The sequence below is a fragment of the Trachurus japonicus genome, chromosome 1, assembly GCF_045865225.1.
Source record: "Trachurus japonicus isolate A0001 chromosome 1, Traja_1.0".
Lineage (NCBI taxonomy): Eukaryota > Metazoa > Chordata > Actinopteri > Carangiformes > Carangidae > Trachurus > Trachurus japonicus.
The window spans coordinates 25,613,912-25,634,785 of NC_140907.1; the positions used below are offsets into that span (position 1 = coordinate 25,613,912).

Here is a 20,874-nt window from a genome sequence, read left to right on the forward strand (position 1 = left end):
ACGATGTTGTTTCCCTCGCAACTCACTCGGACACATTTCGCCGACGGACCGGCCGACTTCCGGCGCAGTTGTCAACAGAGCAACACCACGCGTGACTCCAGGCTGAGAAAATGGTAAAAACTCTTTACTTTACCGTCCATGTGAACTCATTTCTGCCTCTTCTTACTGTTCCTGATTAAAGACGATACAAATATTTATAAAAACGAGTTTAACAGTTTAAAGCTCAGTTCAAAAAGTCTTAACTGTGAATTTATCTTGTTTTTTTCTGTCCAGCCAAAGGTCCAGAAGGGAAAAGTGACGGAGAAAGCTCCTCACCCGTTCAGCAGGAAAGCTGCGTACCTGGCCCGAGAGGAGATCCGACTGAAGAAGAAAGAAAGGCGAGTGGAGAGGAAATAAAAAACCACTAGTGAAGCCTGTGTTTCTCTGCTGTGACCTGATGATGATGATGATGATGATGATGATGCTGATGCTGATGCTGATGCCATTGGTGTTACTGGTTGTGCACATGACAGATTTGAGTTTCTTTATTCCTGCTAATGAAAGAAGAGAAAATACAAGATCAATGCAGCATAGGACATTCTAGTAATATGATAAATATCGAAGTTCAAATAAATAAATGTTATACATTTGTGTTGATAAACTAAGTTGCAATGTCGTTTTCTCAAAAACCCACAACACTTGAACTTGTAAACTCTGTTTTAATGTTCACCTTCAACTCCCAAATTGCTTCAGCATCATACAGCAAACACACATAAAAAATAAGCCTCAGTTAAAAATGTTAATACATAATATTAGTGGCTATTTCTTGAACTTAAGATACAGTGTATATATAGTATATAAAAAACCGTAAACAGTAAAGTTTGTGTGTAACGTACAGTGTTGAAGAATAAAGTCTTTCTCATTGTTTCCTCTGATTTCACAGGCAGAAAAATGACAAGGCCACACGTCTGAGCGGCATTGGTAAGCTGCTTCATCATTTGTTGTTTGTTTTGAGCACCTGCTGTGTCTTGTGTTTATAATTGATCAGAGGCCTGTTGTTCGAAACCTTGATAAGGGATTAAGCCGGGATATGTTGGTTATCCTGGCTGAATTTAGCCTCAAGTCGGTTGTTCGAAAGCTGGATACCTTTATCCTGGTCAAGTTACTATGGTGATTTATTCTCTGCAGCTAGCCTGCTCCAGACCAGGCTAACAGCCAGGCTTAGTTGATTCTGTTGTCTTTATCTGTGAAGTCAGCAGTCACTCTGATCAGAAATCAACGTGTTTCACTCCGTTATTCCATGTTCTTGTGTACATATTGGCCTGATTACTAAACAAACTAAATACATTTACAATAATCAAATAACATGAAACATTTACAATATTTATTAGTTTTTTTTCTCTTTTTTTTTCATAATTAGGCCTATTCATGTGCTTCTCACACTGAATCTTTGCATCTGCCAGCGCTGCCTGCTTCTTCAAATGCAGGGCATAAAGATGTCTGACGGTTTGTGAAATCTGTAAAACACATTAGCACAGAATTGTGCACACTGTTCTTCAGTCAATACTCACTATTTTAGATATCTGTGACCCATGATACTATGACCACTAGTACTACATCATGTATGAGAAGCCATGGCTTCTCATAAAAAGCAATGGAGCAAAAATAGCAATAGATTTATTTTTATTTTTATAAAATATGTTACAAAATACAGTATATTGGACATTATTGGACAAATTGATTAATCCAGGTGTGTCTGACCTCACAACAATGATCAGACACACCTGGATTAATCAGTTTGTCCAATAATGTAAGACAGGAAATAAAGGAGCTGGCTTATTTCAGGAAGTTGTGGAGCTGTGCATAATGGATTTAGGAGACTTTGTCCAACCTGGCTTTTCCACTTATCCTGGATATCTTTATTCTACTTTCGAACAACAGGCCCCAAGTTGGTTTATCATGATGAGGTTGAACAGTCACAATCCGCCTCCTACAGATGATACAGCTTGGGTCAGGTGTCATTTCCATATGTTTTCTATGAAGGCGCTGGCTTACAGTTTAATTTAATTTACACCAACACTCTGTCGCCTCCTGTTTCTGAGCACTAGCAGAAGTAGTGTCATTTTATACTATTATTTTGTGCAGTTATTCATGTATCTTGTAGTCTTTTTTTTAACAACAAAAACAAACCTCTCTTTATTCACAGGTGAGAAGCTGCTGTGGTTTCAGGAACAGCTGGATCCAGAGAAGACGACTTACACTAGAAAAGAGGCCTGTGATGTCATCGAGAGGTTAAAACAACTTTTGTGTTTTCAACAATGAATTGAATGAAACTATTTAAATAAGAATATAGTGAAATTTGTTCATATACGCAACTACGATGTGAATATTTTAAATTGAATGTATTGTAGAGCGACTGTTGTTAATTGTATGGATATAATCTTCCTACTCAGGCCTCCACTTTTAAAAATTATTATTATATAATAGAAGCAAAATATGCCAATGTTTTTACAATGTATTTGAGATAATTAATCATAACTGTTAACAATCACATGTGCTCTGTTTTGTAAGGCAGCCGAGCTTGTGTAATGAGCTTTTATGTGTGTTTAGGTACCTGCAAAGATTTGACTCTGAACTCGAGCAGATTGAGCTGATGAACGGGATCAAAGGTCGTCAAGGCCGTCTCCATGGCGCCAGAGAGGCTGCCATCAAACAGACCATTGAGCGGGAGCGAGCGCAATATGAGGGTGCTGGATTTGGTGAGTCATCCCTGGATAAATGTTTACACACACACACGTATATACACACGAACACATACACAAGCATCGTTTGAGTGTGAGTTTGTAACGCTGCTGTGTGTCGTCTCCTCTGCAGAGATCCCAGACATCATCAACGGGAAACATCTGAAAACATTCAGGTTAGTAAAACGGGACCACAGAAGGTTCACTCGGTTATTTTACCGTCTCTGTTATGACTGAGTCGACTTGAGTCTTTTGCCCCGTATCACTGAAATTAATATTTGATCAATTTCCTGCTTCAGATCTTCACATTTTCTAAACAACAGACCCGGAGAAAACTGACTTTATCCAAAACAAGGGATGTCACGATTATAGATTTTTTTTGGTACGATTATTGTTACAGAAATAATCACTGTATTACGATTATCACGATTACTATGCATTAAAGCAGAAGTAAGCGTAATGTTTGTGTTAATATAAGTCTTAAATAGTTATATCTTCCGACAGCAATCACTTAGGCTACATAGAGTGTTTGGTCTGAAACACGGGTCTCTCAGTCCCTCTGCTCTGCTCTGAGCCGAGGAGAAAACATTTATCGTATCCTACAGTTTTTATCCAATGAGGAGAGAGAACGGCATGCAGGGCTGTGTGTGCAGCCAAGGGACGCCGTGAATGTGGCGACGTAGGGACGAGGACTGTTATGGTGCGTTCAAGGAAACTCGTATTTTTCCGACCGTGAAGTGGTACCAGTTCGATCTGGTACGAGTTCACCGGTCAGAAGTTACGAGTGGCCGTTATAGTGACTTTCACCGGTAAAACAGGTCGGAAAAACACGAGTGGGTTGCCTGAAACGCTACAAAGTCGTAAGCTGTGACTTAAAGCTGTAATTTACGATTTCAAAAGCCTGCCTGGAACGCAGCATTAGCGAAAACGACCGGACCACTTACTTCTGCTTTAATGTTTGATCAATTTCCTGCTTCAGATCTTCCAAACATTCTCACATCAAAATGACATTTTCTAAACAACAGACCCGGAGAAAACTGACTTTACTCAAAACAAGGGACGTCACGATTATAGATTTTTTTTGGTACGATTATTGTTACAGAAATAATCACTGTATTACGATTATCACGATTACTATGCATTAACGTAATGTTTGTGTTAATATAAGTCTTAAATAGTTATATCTTCCGACAGCAATCACTTATATAGAGTGTTTGGTCTGAAACACGGGTCTGTCAGTCACTCTGCTCTGCTGTAAGCCGAGGAGAGAGAACGGCATAAAGGGGCGGTCCTCTCTGTGTTTGCAGCCAAGGGATGCGCGTGAATGTGGTGACGTAGGGACGAGGACGGGGACTGCTAACTCCATCGCTGACAAGAAGTTAGCCAAAACCACCGGATCGCTTACTTCTGCTTTAATTAATTTCACAACACTATGAACGTGTAAAATCAGATATAGTCAAAATATAATGACGTTACTAATTATTTACACACAAAAAAACACAATTATTAATCCCCCAGGGGAAGTGTTTGAAATATTAAAGTCAATTAATTAACCAAATGTTTACTTTTTTTTATTACAAATTACACGCTAACATTTAAATTGCTACCAATTCAATGTTACGTTAGGTAAATGATCCAGTATCTGTACACCTACCACATCTCTTTTGGAAAGTGATGGTATTTAGGAATCTTAACGATTAATTAATTGTGGCGTTTAATACCGGGATTAATTGTGAAAACAAGTAATCGTGACATCGCCACTCAAGACTTGTTTCTATAACCCCAACACTGATCTGATCTCTTCTCCTCCCTGCACTGTTTTCTAATCCAAACCAACCACTACTAATTGTCTTAACTGTGCAGCCTTTGTGATTTTCAATGGACCTTGGACCGGCTCAGTTGTCGGAAATATTATAAATGATGTTGTTTTGTTAGGACTGAGTTGTATCTGCACTTTACCTCGTGTTGGAGTTTATGAAGATCGTCTCTGTTAACAACATGTCGACTCTCTGTTCTGGCAGGGAGTGGTCTGGTGATCTGAAGAAACTCCCGAATATTAAACTGCGAAAGGTGTCGAACAAAGGTCTGGACACGAAGGACGAAGGACAGGAGAAGGACGAGGCCGAAGTCGATGATAACGAAGATGATGATGATGTTGACGATGCGTTGGATGATGATGATGAGATGGTTCTGATGTCGGACTGAAACTTGAGGCTCTTGGACTCAGTGTTGAAAGACTTGTTACAGAAAAAAAAAAAAAAAAACACATTTGTAAGAAGATGTTGCTGCACCGTCTCCGTCCACAAGATGGCGCCAAAATCTTTAAAGATTCATGTTTCTCAAAATCACAACACCAGCCTGTGAGGGGTTCTACATTCATTGTTTATTCCACAAACAATATATGTAACCTGAATAATCAGTTTTTTTTAAAATCCAATCAGAGATAGAAAAAAAAAAGATGTTAAGTGCTCTGATGTTGTGTTGGAAATGAAACACAGAGAACATTTTATCTTCTGTGACTTTGACAGTGACACTGGTAAAAAAAAAAAAAAGAAAACAAAGTGTAAATAGCAGTTGCCTTGACACTCACCCAGCGTGAGACAAACATGTTATAATCTGATGTAAAACATGAACTATTGGCAACCATGAAAGCTGTGGTAGTTGTATTTGTGTATAAGTGACGAACCCCGCGGAGCAGGACCGTACAGCTGCAGACTGTCAGAGGAAAACCTCATAAACATTTGGGCTACTTGAGATCTTTACTATTTTTTTCAAGGAGTATTCAGAACTTTCCTATGACAGTTACATGATTTTTTTTTATAACATTCAAATTTTTTTTAAAGATAATCAGACAGAGCTAAAGATACTGTTTAAATAATTGTTTCTCTATTTATAATATCTGACTCTTTGGTGTCTGAAGACCTGATTGTCTGAGGGGAGTTAAAGCCTCATCATGCTTCAAACAAAGAGCTACTGTATGTTGGAGTCTCCAGCCCCTTCTCCTTCTCCTTCTCCTTCTCCTCCTCCTCCTCCGCACACAATAATGAACCAGACGTGCGGAGGTGTGTTTGTGCAGGCGTTGGAACGTCTCTCAAGCCCTTTTTGTTTTTATTTTCATTCTTACCACAGTTAACTTCATCACATCTCCAAGTGCGTGATTTAGAGCACCTCCAGAAATGACTGTGGAGAGGCTGTCTCACAGTCGGTGAGCACCACTTTGTTTCCATTTCAACGACTGCAGCATCTTGCATGTTGTTGTTGTTGTGGTAACATTTTCTGGTAACACTTTATAATAAGTACACACTATTAAGCATTAGTTAAGCGTTAAATACTGAATTCATCATTTATAACGCATGAATACTCATTAGTATGTAGTTTATAAACACAGTTAAAAATGTTTTACTCATAGGGTAAGGGTTAGGGTTAAGCACTAGCTGTATTTATAAACTTCATGCGTTATAAATGAATAATTCAGTATTTATAAATGCTTAATAGTGTGTACTTATTATAAAGTGTTACGCATATTCTTGCAAATGCCTCCGACAGAACCTGAATATAATATCTCAACTTTTAAACCCAGAGTCAACCGGTTACTGTGCAGCCCTAACAGATGTGCATGCAGATGCCTGGGGGTTAGCAGTCTACATCTACACCTTGACACAAAGAATGTATTCTGAACATACAAATGAGTGTAACACTATGAAAAGTGTGCGCTGTCGTCTGCATACTGCAACGGTCTTGCCGCGTCTCCTCCCCCCTGGCTGTGACGACAGGCCCTCGACCGCGGCGGTTCAGGAGAAGCCGTGGCAACGTTTGTTTGAAGCATAGTGAGACCTTTTGGTAAACGGTGTCCGCAGAGCGTTTACACCTTAAACCCCAAGTCAGTGCATACAAGAATAAAATGGTGTCAATATACCACATAACAACAGTCTTTACACCGTTTCCTTGCTGATGGCTTAATTTTCCCTCACATCTCCTCGCCTCCTCTCTTTTGATCCTTCCCATCCTTACTTTGCACATTCACTTCACTGCAGCCGTTCAGTTTTCTGTGATCACTGAGAGGCGGGATTTTTGAGTTCTTTCTCTTTAAATCCGTCCGCTGTGTCTCATAACGTCAGCGATCACAGCAGCTGAGAACAACAACACACTGAAACACTGTTAAGAGTCTAAACCACAGGGTGTGATTTTAGGATTTTACTGAGCGACAGGACGGATCAGTCAGACAGGGTGTTGCGCCGGCGCCACCGCAGCCTCCACTGACATGTCCGAGTCCACCTGGGCCTCCGGAGCCGGGCCGACGGGGCCGACCGGGACCTCCACGGTTTCGTGCTTGCCGTTGGCGAGGGCTCTGGGCCGGGCCAGAGGGTTGTGCAGGTCTTTCTCGGGGCAGTTCTGCACGGTGATGATGCGGTTGAACGCCTTGAGGCGGCGCCAGAGCTGCAGGTAAACTTTACACTGGATGTACATGAAGATGAGGCCGCCCGTGAAGCCGATGGCCACCACGATCAGTTTGGTCCAGAAGGGCCACTCCAGCACACCTGAGGATGTACACACACACACACACACACACACATACACACACACACACACACACGTAGAGCCACTCTAAGTCCGCCTGCAGGACGTGTGATGGGTCATGATGGCTGGTGTGCGCAGAGCTGTGCTTACCCTGTGGTGTATAGTACTTCAGAAGAGTAAATCTCCAAAACTCCTCTGCAATCAAGAGTGAGTGTAATTTGTTCTCTTTATTTCAATAATCTCAATGGAAACATGCACTATACTATTTGTATTTTATTTTACTATATACAATAAATATATATATTAATGTGTATTAATATATATAAAGTGTTTTAACACACTGTATATTCACACAAGTTGCCAGTTTATTAGATAGACCGGGCTCAGATTCAACCAGCCTCATACAAATGACCTGAAATAAACTTTAAGTTATTTAAGTTTTTATTGACTCTATTTTAGGGAGGTGTTGATTCAACTTCAGAACAGACGAACTGCTGAACTGTACTGTGCACTGCAGGTGTTTCTATCATTTTGTCCACCCCATTTATATCAGTGAAGGCAGGCTAAGTAATACAACCACATCTTGTTTTATTGTTCAACAGCGCGACAAATGCATCCTACAGAGCAAACACGTAATTGAATCAAAACTTCTTTACAAAATCCTAAACTCATTGATGATCTGTCACGCTGTGTATTAAAACTAACAAACTGGCCGCTGTGTGTGTAAAATGACGTCTGCCTCTAGTGTTAGGACCTACAACATGAGAGTGATGAGACGGATACACTAGGATCACAGCACAACACACACACCAGCACAACACTGTATGTACAGTACATGTGTATATGGACTTCACTTTAACCACATTGTAAAGTATGACTAAGTCAAGTAAAACTGAAGCTCTTGAGTTGTTTTATTCATTAAACCACCATGTGATGTGCCAACGTGTCACTCTGACCCCAACGCAACATGAAACTCAACTCTTCATGACCTTTGTGTTTGCGCACAGATCTTATCTTCTTGGGTTTTTGTTTCACCACAGCTCTTGAATTGAACGTTTTCACCACAACACGTCAACCAGTTTCAGAGCATACTGTCCTCAACCGCATCACCAGATGACAAAAATATAACAGTATAGCATATAAATTGTCTGCCCGATAATATACTGTATATGACACTGGTGTAAAGAAATGGTGTATTAAATTCTGTTAAACTTTATGAGGTTTGTAGTTTATGAGCTTAAAAGTTTCCAGTTTAGCTAAATGCTCCACATATTATCTGTAGTGTTTATAAAGGCTGCAGTTTCAAATGTTATCAGAAAAACTTGATCTCAGTTATCTCTAAAACCATGAGTTATAACATCAATATAATATTCATGTCCCTCGATCTTGAACATATCCCTCATGGACTGAACTACAGTGATACCGATCTCATAAAGATTGTGTTGGTTGCAACTTTGAAGAAGTCTGATTTGAATATACTCATCAATAATGTATAATCTGTCTGTTTGTAGCCAGGGGGACGGTTACTGATGACTGCTACAGTCTGCTGATGAAACACTAACACCGTACAATACACCCACACACCGACAGACAACAGGAACATGGTGGTCGACTACGAAATGTAAAATCACATCACCAGAGCCACACAGGTGCAGAGATCAGCAGGTGAACAAGCTGAAGGCGCCTTGTCAGCTCGCCCACCTGGATTTGTTCTGGTTGTATGACATATTGATGACTACAACCAATAGGGGGGTCCGATTTTCATAGTCGAATCTGATTCGTCAGATTTGCCTTTTGTCGACTAATCATCGAATCTTGTTGTTTCATTCCCTCATTGATTCATGATCTCATTTGTGTCTTTTCCCGCTCTGGAGGAAAGAGCTGAAACACCCAAATAAACAAATTTGATTCTCAACGACGAGGTTGATAGTCAAATCAGAACTCTCTGAATTGAATCAATGAATCATCCACTACCCAGAGTCATCACTAACAAATAATAATAAACTGACCACTTTGAATTGGCCTAAAATGAAAAAAGGTGCTATAAAGTACTATCAACAGGCCAGTGAACTGTTAGGCTATACAGTCCAGACGTCAGATGAGACGACTGTGGTGCATATTTACAGCCTGTTTCAGAGAGACAAGAACCCAGATTTTTCACAATAACTTAAGATAAGTTCAAATGGCAACGCTCCTTCCTTCATCGATCTCTACAAAGAGTTTGAAACCGCATCGTTGTCAACTGCCAGACTAGCCCAACAGATGGCGATGATGATAAGAAAAGAAAACTAACTGAGTGACCTATTCACCGCAGTGTTTCTGTATTAAGATTTTATTACTACAAAATAAAGGCCTGCTTATGGCTGTATACAAACTTACACTTGGTGTTTCACCCACATATGCAGATGGGATGTTTTTTTTCAGTGCCAAGAGGTAAATAATCCTTTCTGATATCATCTCACAAGCGCCTTATAGCATTTTCAAATTTGTTTGTTTTTATTATTTTATTTATGTTCATTAATCTTATTCTTTATTGCACATTAGCCTTAATATTTCATATAAATCTCACATATTTTGCATGTGACAAACAAAAACCTGTGAAACTGTAAAGGAGAGTTACGATTTGCCTTTTGGGTGAGTAACGTTCATATTGATCGAGAAAAACTTCATATCTTAGTTTAAAAAGTTGCTACAAATTATAATATCGTTTCATTAAAGGTAAAGCTGATGTCAAGTTTTTGTATTTCACTCTGCGTGCCTCTGGTGTGTGGGGGTGGCGGTGGGGAAAGTACTGACCGTTCTTCCCGAGTCTGATCTCTTCAGCCGTTCTCTTGGCCAGAACGAAGACTGACCACAACATACACACTATTGCTATCAGGTGAAACAACACTGAACAGAAGATCTTTCTCCTCTCGCTCTTCGTCATGTGTAGTTTCTCCCACTGGAAGACAGAGGACATGGACACGGAGAGCAGGTGAGAGGCAACATAACATCAGACGTTGTGAGGGGCAGAGGGATGAAGATGACGATGAAGAGTGAGTGAGTACCTTCCGTAAAGGTTTCAGCTTCGTCTCCATGATGAAGTCAAACTTGCAGAGTTCACAGCAGCGCGTGTCGGAGGATTTGATCCACTGGTTGAGACAGGTCTGGTGGACGAAACTCAGGCTCCCTGTGCAGCGACATGGCATTATCAAGGGACACTCTTCATCCCCCTCACAGTGGCAGATCCTACAAACACACACACACACAGACACTCACATTAGGTTAAGTAAAAAGGGATGTGAAGCTACCGTTACTGTTATTATGGTTTGTCCCTGTCGATTTACCTTCCTTGATTGTGTTACTGCTGTGTTTCATAAAGTTATCTCATCTATGCGCACACAAACACCCACTAACCTGCAGACCTCAAGCTCAGAGTCGTCAGAGCAGGGCCGTGTCGTGCCCCCGTTCACGCCGCAGTGTTTCTGGGCTGTGGGCACTGACATGTCTCCGCCCCCCGGTCCCTTCTCTTGGTATCTCTTGGTGATGAGCTCCTCTGCGTCCTCCGTCAGCGAGGAGCTGCCTCCCTGGCTGCGAGACTTACAGCTCTTCTCCTTCTCCCTGCTCTCCGAACACTCCCTCAGCGAACCTTGTCCGTCTCTCTTCGCCGAGCTCCGGCTGCCGTGCCGCTTCTTAAGGCCTCCGCTCTCCTCCACCAGGGGCTGGTTCTCCCTCCCGTCGTCCGATCCCACCGACTGCAGCTCCATGTCTGCTTTGTCCTCGCCTGCTTTGCCCCTGTGCACCGCCTCTCTCTCGCGGCTGCTCCCGCTGCGACGGCGTGCTCTCCTGGCTTTCTCCTTGCTCCAGCTGCGGGCTTCGCGGGTCACCTCGTCCTCGTCGGAGGAGTCGGACTGCGGGGCGCCTGCGCAGCGGAGGCGAGGTGGGAGCTCCCGTCGGGTTTTGAATGACCGCTCCCTCTTTTCCCCCTTCTCGCTGCGGTCGGAGCTGGGGCTGCGGTCCCTGTGGTCCGCCTGCTCCCGTTTGCCGTTTGTTTCCACGCAGTCGAAGGCGGTGCAGCTGCTCCTCTTGCGCCGGTGCCGACGCTTCACCTGTTTCTTCTGGGCCTGAGATGAGCCCAGAGTTGTGCTGGTGACTGTCATGGCAGAGGTGTGTGTGTGCTTGTTGTGTTTGCGTGATTCAGAAGCATCCTCCTCTAAACGCGTCAGGTGGCCAGAGCTGAACATGAAATACACACACACACACAGATGGAGATGTGTAAAAAAGAAGGTGAAACAAGATGGAAAAGACAAAGACATGAGGATGATCGTATGCACGGAAAGGATCTGTTCACAGAAATGACAGAAAAGTTCCCATCCATCCATGTAGATCGTTTTATTTACAGAAATATTTACTTTCACCTCTGTGCAGTGAAGATGAATTTTGCACAACTAACAGGCACCACATACACCTGTTTCCAAAATGTCCAAATCTGAGCAAACATTTGCATTGTTAGAAGAATTTTCTGTTTGTTATTTCACTAAATCAACATTTAGATTTAACTTTTGAATGAGTGAACAAGGCGAGTGACAAATGGAGGTTCAAGCACTCACATATATCACATGTGCATTTTGACAGCAGTGTCCTTTCAGTCTCGATGCTTCTGGACTGAGCCTGTCAGCCGGATGATGAAGATAATAAGCTGAAGGATTTCTGCAACCAGCCACCTTCCTGTCGTTGATTGCGCAATAGGAGCACCACTGGATTCCAGCATCCATTTTAATTTTGTTAAGCCCTCAGGGTGCGGTGGACCATACTAATTCAGTCTCCCACTCAGTGGAGAGGGAGCATTAAACTGTGCACGTCAGAGAAAACAGTGGCCGCCGGGATTTGAGAGGTGTTTGTGTTTTCAGATGGTTGTTGAACAGAGGAAATGACAGTTTTCCTTTCGCCTTAGCTTACACTTAAAGGTCCAGTGTGTAGGTTTATTGGCAAAATCTGAATATACTACCAATGAATATATTTGTATAAGTGTATAATTGCTCAGTTTGGTTTTCATAGCCTTATTATGTTTCTTTTATATACCGGTATATATATAGCAAGGGTTATGCTTAGATAGTATCACCATCTTGCGCCGCCATGTTTATACGGAATGGAAAATCCAGCCAACCGGAGAGCACGTTTCGAGAGTTTCACGTTCATAGATAAACAATAGGATTATTTAATAGATAAATAATAGAATCGTTATGCTAGATGTCACTGTTTTCCCCTCATTTTACACACTGGACCTTTAAAGAGGCCGCTGTCTCACCTGCATATGTCCTGAGAAGACGGAGTGATCGATGCCCTTGAGGCTGTGGTGAGTCCTGTTGTGGAGTTGCTGGCCTGCAACAGCCGACATAATCAAATTATCTCTATGCCAACGTGTCAATTAACACTGAGATCTTTACACTTCATTACGTTGACTTGACATTGATTGGTTTGCAACACTTGGAAGCTCATCAGCACATTCGTGCACATCACATCACACCACGAACTGTGACCTTGAATTTGGCCCTTTAAATCGTCTGATATTCAGCGGTTACCTTGGAGATGTTGCTGGATCGACTCCCCGAGCGCCCAGGGCCCTTCCTCCCCTGCAGAGACAGAGAGACGGAAAATCATTAGAGAATTCAGAGAATATCATTGCACCATAACATTTTAGTGTGAACTGCTGTAGAGACGCAACAAGTCTAATCTTGATGACTTGATGATTTTTTGGCAAACTGATTAAAAAAAAACAAAGATGTAAAGACAAAGACAAGCAGTGAAATTTCACATCTTAGTGAGTAGACCCAGAGAATATTTCAAAGCGATTGGCAATTACTTTTCCGTGAATCATTAATTGACGGATCGTTTCAGCTTCACTCAGCTGTCATTTGCCAAACTAGAATAAGTCCTGTTAAGAAATTGGGCTTCTTTTAGTTAAATGTATGATTGGACATCACTCAATCCTTATACAAGCTATAACTACACAAAGATTACATCATTAACAACCAAACAGCTTTTAACATCTTCTACAGTGGTGCTGCTGTATAGTATTATCAATGCCGACTGGTTAAAATCAAGCGTTACGAGTCATGTGTGGCCACGTGTCCTTGTTATTTCATCGTGACCTGAGCTAAAGCCAGCCAATCCTATTACCTGGTCGTCCTGCTAAGTGCACAAGTGGCTGCTCTGTAATGTGCCTCTATTTAAAGTCAACTTAATGCACTTTTTCTGGAACTCCCTAGACAGTGCTGATTGTGTGAACTCAACTGGCAGACCTTGAACTCATCTCTCCGACATCTGCGACCTGCCTGCAGCATCTTACACAAGTTTCAGTTAGCAGCAGACGCCCACTTGTCAGAGTTCACGGTTAAACCACAATAAAAAAACATACACCTGTGGCATTTCCAAGTTATTCAGTCACCTTCAACAACAAAAATGTTTGTTTTGATTAAAGCAAGGTAATTTCTGAAAGAATTACTCAGAAACAGAAAAGTCTGTTCTGATCATTTGCGCACAATTTTGCCAAACACTGACCAAGTACACTCTGAGATATTGAAGAAATTGGTTCTGGTATTCTGAGTGTAATTCGGGCCACAGCATGTCTGATCCAAAAATAGAAAACATTTCTAGTCATTACATTTGGCCATGAAACAGAAAACTCTTGGCACTTGAACACGGGATGGTCACTTAACACTTTGAAGGCTGCTGAAGCCATAAGGAGAAACTACCAGCGTTATTAAGGCTCAAACAAAAATACCTACGGTCATAACACAAATTTATTTCTTTTTCTTTTCAAAACCAACTTTTCTTCCACTACTTTCAATTGCCTGTCATCACCAGCCGCACAGCTGGTGCGAAATGAAATCCAAAACTGAACATGCTAGAGGAGCCACGAGCACATCCACCTTTACAACTGTTGGAATGAATGGAGGGGAAAAGTGATGATAAAAAGCTGTATCTGGTTGGACGTTGCTCCAACAGTAGTCCAGACTATTTTCAGTCGTGGATGGGCGAGTATTTGCAGCAGCAGGATGGTTTACGTGGGACTGATTCAGAACAAAAGACGGAGCCCACGTTCCTTAGAGTGACAAAACATGTCACACAGTGCAACAGTGTGGCTCACTGATTATATTTTCAACAGTCCTCAACAGCTTTCAATTTTGATGTAAGAAAATTGCTATCCCTGGGTTCCCTTATCGTATTCATATTTATTATGCGCAATTATTCAATCAAGCTGTTCACTTATTTAATTTCTTTTAAATCTGTTTATCGGAAAATGTGTCTACTTTCATATCCTCTGTACCCATGTATGGACATTTACAGTCCACTATGGAAATGAGAAGACTGTTTACTGTTGCAAAATTTTTGTTACAGGAAAAAACTTATTTCTTTATACTTGTTGATTCCAATCTTTGTCAGTCCTTTGGAAATGACCACAACACACTTAACACACCTGCCTGTAATGTGTTAAATACCTGCCATCCCTGTTTATAAAATGTGAATCTATGTTATACATTGTACAGTATAATGACATTAGGTCTAACAGTATGACAGTGGACAAGTTCATAGGAAGGAAGTTGTGTGTTATTGTGCATCTTACAGATTTTAAAGAAATATTTTTTGGAATCTCTCATGTGGGCGTATATTTTTCGACATTTAAAGAGCAAAACAGAGCTTGCACAAATCAGCCCACACACAAGACAGTTGTGGGTACACTGTGTGCAGATCGGTGAAATAAATAACAGAGACACTGACGGGAAGAAGAAGGCCGCATCATCTAAGCTGATCAAAGGATTTGCAGATAGCCAGGTTTAAATCAGTAGTCCTGCGTGGAGTCAAAGCAAACACTGTGCAACCTCCTCCGGGTGTTAGAGGGGATGGACACATGTGCCTGTGACCTCGGATACATGTGTGTGAGGTTTTGGTATAGTCTTATCTCAGAGGACAAATCAGCCGTTGATTAACTGATTAAAATATCACAATACAATGTATTCATAACAGAAGATAAGTCGCTCGTCAAAAGTGACACACCACACTGACATAACATGATTAGAAAGCCATCTTTAAATAAAAGCCTTTAAATCGTAATGCATGTGTTCTCTCCAGGTGAGCATGAATACTAACACTTGACTTAAAGGGGACATATTAAGCTCATTTCTGCTTCTTTGACTTGACATACCTTGATGTCTAAAAGTAATGTTAGTAACATGCTTTGGTCAGAAAAACCAAAAGATTGAGCACAGCTGAGTTCTCTACACACCAGTTTCACAGCCCTGCTCTAAACGGTCGGTTTAGAATCTTCGCTCTGGTAGCTGAGGTAACCATGGGAGCGAGGGCTTGAATATTCACATCACCCGGCTTGTGATGTAATAAGCCGGGTGAAATTAAAACAGCTTGTTAAGAGACACATTTTCTGACTATGGCAGTTTACAAAATGTTGACGTAGTTGTCAAAACTTACGTTTAAGGAGTGAGGAGGGACTCCGAATACGCAAATACACATACTAAAGCAATGAAAAAGTGAGTTTTGCATAAAATGTCCCCTTAAATTTGCAATTCTGAGACAATGCAGATGTTTGAACCTCTGTATCACTTTCAGATTTCAGTCATATCAGATTTCCATTAATTGTTGTCAACCAAGCTATGTTCACACTGTACATGTCGATGGAGAAGAACGTACGCAGTGGCTTGCAACTTTTAGAAAGTATCTTGGCCAGTGAACTTAACTTTACACAACAGGTTCATCATTAGTGAACTCTGTCATATTCATATATTCATACACGGGTCCAGAAACTAGAGCACAGGCTGCAGACGCTACTTCAAAATCAACACAAATAAAAAAAACACAGACAGATATGATCATCATCGAGACGATAAAAAGAATGCGGTGCTCTGATGAGTGTCGGCGCGTCTGTTCGGCTTATAAATGAAGGTTTAAGATATTTAGATTCTCCTCATCAGCTTGTGCATGTGTAATGTTGTGCTGAACAACAGACAGTGGTGTTTGTCAGGTCCATTAGCATATACGTCAACGCGCAAAACAGTAGATGTAGTCCTGAGATAAAGTCATAGTCTGTGTACATATAGGCCTCTTCCTAACCGACATAACACCAAAACAAAACATACAACACAACATCACATCAGTTTGAAGTGATAAGATGACATCAGTGTTTTGTAGCCAAGAGCAAAGTAAGAATAGAAAGAGCAGGTTAATACACAGCAGACAAACACATTGTTCCACAGATACAAGCACCGGTGCTGCTTCAGCCTCTGCATAGCTCCAGCACAAAAATTAATGTTCTTCTCTGATTGTGTGTACTGGTCTGCAGCATCTGCACAGTAGCTGTGTGTATGTGTGTGTGTTGAACTCCATTAGTTCCTCAGTTTCTATGACTCACACATTGAGCATCCTTTGTGGTATACACCAGCTTCTTCTCAGTCGCACTGTAGGTTTTCATTTCTTTAAATCTATATCTTCAAACGTCAGAGCAAAGACGCTGTAACTTTACATCCACAGTATCCTGAATTAACAGCCTGGCACGTCTAAGAAGCAACAAATGACTTAAAAGCTAGAAAACGTGCAAGAAGGATCACACACAGACAGTTCATCCCGTCGCAGGAAAACAAACACTTCTGTTCTATCGGGGCGATTAAACGCCTAAGCTCACAGTCGAGTGGTATCAAAGTGCTGAATCAGAATAAACATCCTGACTGTCACTTACCTCAGCCTCTGTGCCTGTGTCCACACTCTGACTCTGATGCACAACTGAGACTTTGGTGAGTCTATGTGTGGACATGTGCATGTTTCTGCAGAGGGGATTAAGTGATGTAGCGTGGACTGAGGGTTATATTTTGGTTCTGTACTCTGGCTGGGGTTCAGAAAACACCTACAGCCACATTCAGATAACCAACCATGTAGCTAAATTTGTATCTGGTCACATCATGCTGGGCAGAATCGCTCCTTTAAATATTTCTTTTCATGAATATTTTTAATCAACTGAGCTTTTTCTACTCAAAAACTCAGATAATCTGCTTTGTCAGAGTTGAGTTGTTTTGTTTTGATCAGAGAGGTCGATGCATCTCCGTGACAACATAACCTAACAACCTGACAACTGTCAGATATCAGGTTCTTCATGGTTCAGTTATGATTGGTCCAGGAAATATGTGATATACTTACTGAAAGGCTGATAAGAAGGTAATACTTATTACTTAGTTAGTTAGGCCTTTACTTTCTATATAGAAAAAAAAACATCAAACAACCACTTGCGTGACTTAATTGACACCATTACAGAGCTCAGTTTCACATGGGTCACGGTTATTTCAGTTGTCTTCCTGCTTTTTGTACCACACACACACACACACCAACTCCTTCCTTATGTCACAGAAAAACACTTTTATATGCAATTTGACAAAAACATCAAGATGCCCCGTAATGTGCCACGATGTTCTGGGTTATACAAACATGATACTCAAAAATGATGTAAACTTTTTGGTATCTTAAAAAATATACTATTTAATGGTATAGTTATCCTTTAGCTAAGAGAGCCTACGCGGAAGCGGAAGAGAAGCTCACCATGGGACCTCAATTTGGAAAAAATCTCCATGTAAGTGAACAGGAGTCAAATTTTTATTTCGTGATCCGATTGAATTGCGTTTCATGCCAAAAAATCAGCAGTTTGCCGTAAAACGGCAACAGAAGATTTTGTGTGAAGACCGCTCTACAGACTACAGTAACAGGCAGCGGAGTAGCTGACATGGGAAAGGGCGGCATGTGGTGTGTGACGTCACCTCCGCGACCTGTAGTCTTTCTGGTTACAGATTTTTGGAATTTTATTTTATAATAGTTTTACATCAAACTGCTGATTTCTTGGCATGCAACACAATGTTTTAAAGAGGTAGAGGTCATATATTTTTCTCATGGCACAAGTCAATCGGATCACGAAATAAAGAGTCCCGTTCACTTACATGGCGATGTTTTCCGAATTGAGGTCCCATGGCGAGCATTACTTCCTGCTTCTGCTTAGGCTCTCTATACCCTGTGTGTATAGCTATTGTAGTACATGTATATAGTATTGTACTTGATTGACAAGGGCAACAAATAGTGGTATGACCTGCAACAACTGTGGACATGGTAGCTATTTGCATCTTAACTATTAGGTTACAAGACATTGATGCTAATTAATGTTTATATGTTGTGGAAGTGAATGGAGGCCAATGGATGTCTGGCAGAGAAGGAAAGATAACTACAAATGTATAAAATACAATGTACAGTTGTTGTGTGTTATGGAGTGACCACTGCAAAACAGTTTGTATTATCCTCAACAGATGCAATGAAATACATTCGTAAAGTTCGTATTTTTTGAGCAATATTACTAGGCGAATCATTCTGTTATCTGGTGTTACAGGTCGTCAGATTGTTGGATGGGGCTGTGTACACTAAGGTGTGACTAAACAGTCTGTGGAAACTCCCAAGGCCTTAATAAGCAGTTGCAACACTGAGGTCCCTTGGATGGATTATAATCCCACTATGTTTTCCGTTTGTTTTCATTTGTGAGGTTAAAAACAAAAATGTCAAAAATAAGAATAAATACACTGTAGGGAGGTGTCGGAAAATCAGATTCCAGGAAGTTGATGACTGTGGTCTCCCGCCTCTGAGTGGCTGCACACCCAGTAGGAAGTTCTCATGCCCTTTGAAGCATGGAGCAGACCTGTTCATCTTTTTCCATCTGTTGCATCAAAGTCAAATTCTGGCTCCTCTGTCTGCTCTCTCTTGGAAAATCAATTACATGTTTGAGTTTGTTGATTTCAACCAAACTGATTTCTAGTATTGAATTAAAATTTGTATTTCCAAAAACTACTGTAGCAATAAAAGTGATATAATTTTACTGTTATATTTGTAATAAAAAGCATGAAAAGTCCTGTTTATTTTTATTATTAACAAATAAGTAATATGGTTGTCATGGATGCCTGCAAATGAGATAACAAATACATAGAAACCAACTCTGCAAACACAGTTAAACCACTTGCGTGACTTAATTGACACCATTACAGAGCTCAGTTTCACATGGGTCACGGTTATTTCAGTTGTCTTCCTGCTTTTTGTACCACACACACACACCAACTCCTTCCTGATGTCACAGAAAAACACTTTTATATGCAATTTGACAAAAACATCAAGATGCCCCGTAATGTGCCACGATGTTCTGGGTTGTTCTGCACAATGTGGTGTTGTAGGATGTGACGCGACGCCGAGCTCTGTAGAAGATGCAGCTGGAAGCTCCAAACCCCAAGTGAGCAAAGAGAAGTGATAAAAGGCTGCTGATATGAGCACACATCCATACTGTACGTACGAGTGACTGAGGTGGGAGTTTAAAGGAGCTGACAGCTGATGGCTGACAGCCATCAAGATCAACAACCAACGACCAATCAGTGACTTCTACCCTCTGACCTCCTACATAACTTATCTTGAAATCTTAAATCTCTGTTATCTCATCAACTTTAGTTTACTTTTAAGTCTGAATCACAAAAAAATGACAACAACAACAACAACAACAACAACAACAGGAGGTTTGACTCGCGCCTCAGAGGTGTGAGAGTTAACAAGTCGGAAACTCACCTCATTTTTGTCTTTGGAGCGTGCCGCACTCTTGCCATTGCTGGCGGTGTCCCTGACCGGCACCACAGTTATCTGTTGTACTGGCATGCTGCTGCTGTTTCCAGGCAACACTCGGACGTTACTCCCACAGCATTTCCAGCCTGCCGCGCCTTCCCGTCCTCCGATCCTCGTCCCTTTGTGCGATTCGCTGTCCCATCAACGGGCTGTTTTCAGTGAAAAGGAGACAACCGGCTCCGGAGTTGCTCTCCTCTGTCAGCCCGATCCGGATCATCAATAAGGAGCAGAGATGGAACGGGATCAGGTCACCGTGGCAACAGGAAGACAGCTCCGGAGATGGTGGGGTGTGAGGTCGTCATGACGACTGGGAAACTACTCAACAGTGCGCACTACCTCCTCCTCCTCCTCCTCCTCCTCCTTCTTCCTCTCCTCTTCCTCTGCCCTCCTGCTGAGAGAAAAGACAGAGAGGAAGAGTTGCAACGGAGCTGAGCTGTAAACAAGGACACAGGGAAAGCGTACGTTGTAGTTGATGTGTATGTATGTATGTATGTGTGCATGTGTGTGCATGTATGTGTGTGTGTGTGTCTGTGTGTGTTTCTTCGAGGGGCGGAGCCAAGATTTTGTCGTGCTTGCTGGGTAACAAGCATACGGTCCACAAGGATTAGGGCTTAGACTAACCTCAATCTCCTCCTCTGACCAGTGGTGCTGCTAATAAGCTTACACAACTTGTGCACATGGGCAGCACCCATACACACAGACTCATACACACACACACACACACACACACACACACATACAGGTTGATTGTTCAGGGACTCCCTGGTGAGAAACAATGTGTTGATGGATGTTAAGCCACCTCATTTCTTCTGTCATGTTGAAGCTACATTATTCGTCTGACTGGCCATGAAGTGAAACAGAAGAGTCATATACAACCATACTGGCATCTTCACAGAATGTGTATGTAAGTGTGTTAAGTGTGTGTCTATGTGTGTGGGTGGTAAAAGGTCTAATCCTATTT

At 41.6% G+C, this 20,874-nt stretch overlaps 2 protein-coding genes across 4 annotated transcripts; one reads left to right on the forward strand and one right to left on the reverse strand.

Annotated features, from left to right (window-relative positions):
* Nucleotides 1-21: 21 nt before the first annotated feature.
* On the forward strand, nt 22-5,282 carry tma16 (translation machinery associated 16 homolog). Its single transcript, XM_085782027.1, has 7 exons — nt 22-113; nt 274-381; nt 927-960; nt 2,186-2,270; nt 2,590-2,738; nt 2,854-2,896; nt 4,742-5,282. Exons 1-7 carry the CDS (start codon nt 111-113, stop codon nt 4,923-4,925), a joined length of 606 nt encoding a protein of 201 aa, XP_085638153.1. The 5' UTR covers nt 22-110; the 3' UTR covers nt 4,926-5,282.
* A 1,321-nt stretch (nt 5,283-6,603) lies between these two features.
* On the reverse strand, nt 6,604-20,185 carry marchf1 (membrane-associated ring finger (C3HC4) 1). Of its 3 annotated transcripts, none has more exons than XM_085781998.1 (8): nt 19,860-20,185; nt 12,800-12,850; nt 12,526-12,599; nt 10,635-11,453; nt 10,286-10,466; nt 10,035-10,179; nt 7,389-7,433; nt 6,604-7,258 (listed from the first exon to the last, which is right to left on the reverse strand). In XM_085781998.1, the coding sequence occupies exons 1-8, from the start codon at nt 19,944-19,946 to the stop codon at nt 6,939-6,941; spliced, it is 1,722 nt and encodes a 573-aa protein (XP_085638124.1). In that variant the 5' UTR covers nt 19,947-20,185; the 3' UTR covers nt 6,604-6,938. The 3 variants fall into 3 exon arrangements, with proteins under 3 accessions (XP_085638124.1, XP_085638141.1, XP_085638133.1); XM_085782007.1 differs by lacking the exon at nt 19,860-20,185 and adding an exon at nt 16,966-17,205 and having other exon boundaries at nt 6,900-7,258; XM_085782015.1 differs by lacking the exon at nt 7,389-7,433.
* Between the last annotated feature and the right edge of the window lie 689 nt (nt 20,186-20,874).

Excerpts from the sequence above, each read along its gene's own strand:
- tma16 (XM_085782027.1), top strand. Across the intron at positions 382-926 it reads TGAAGAAGAAAGAAAGGCGA|AAAAATGACAAGGCCACACG; the intron begins GTGGAGAGGAAA and ends TTTCACAGGCAG. Across the intron at positions 2,739-2,853 it reads ATATGAGGGTGCTGGATTTG|AGATCCCAGACATCATCAAC; the intron begins GTGAGTCATCCC and ends TCTCCTCTGCAG.
- marchf1 (XM_085781998.1), bottom strand. The coding sequence starts at position 19,946 with ATGCCAGTACAACAGATAACTGTGGTGCCGGTCAGGGACACCGCCAGC. Across the intron at positions 11,454-12,525 it reads TCTTCTCAGGACATATGCAG|CTCTGGCCACCTGACGCGTT; the intron begins GTGAGACAGCGG and ends TTTCATGTTCAG. Across the intron at positions 10,180-10,285 it reads AGCTGAAACCTTTACGGAAG|TGGGAGAAACTACACATGAC; the intron begins GTACTCACTCAC and ends TCTGTCTTCCAG.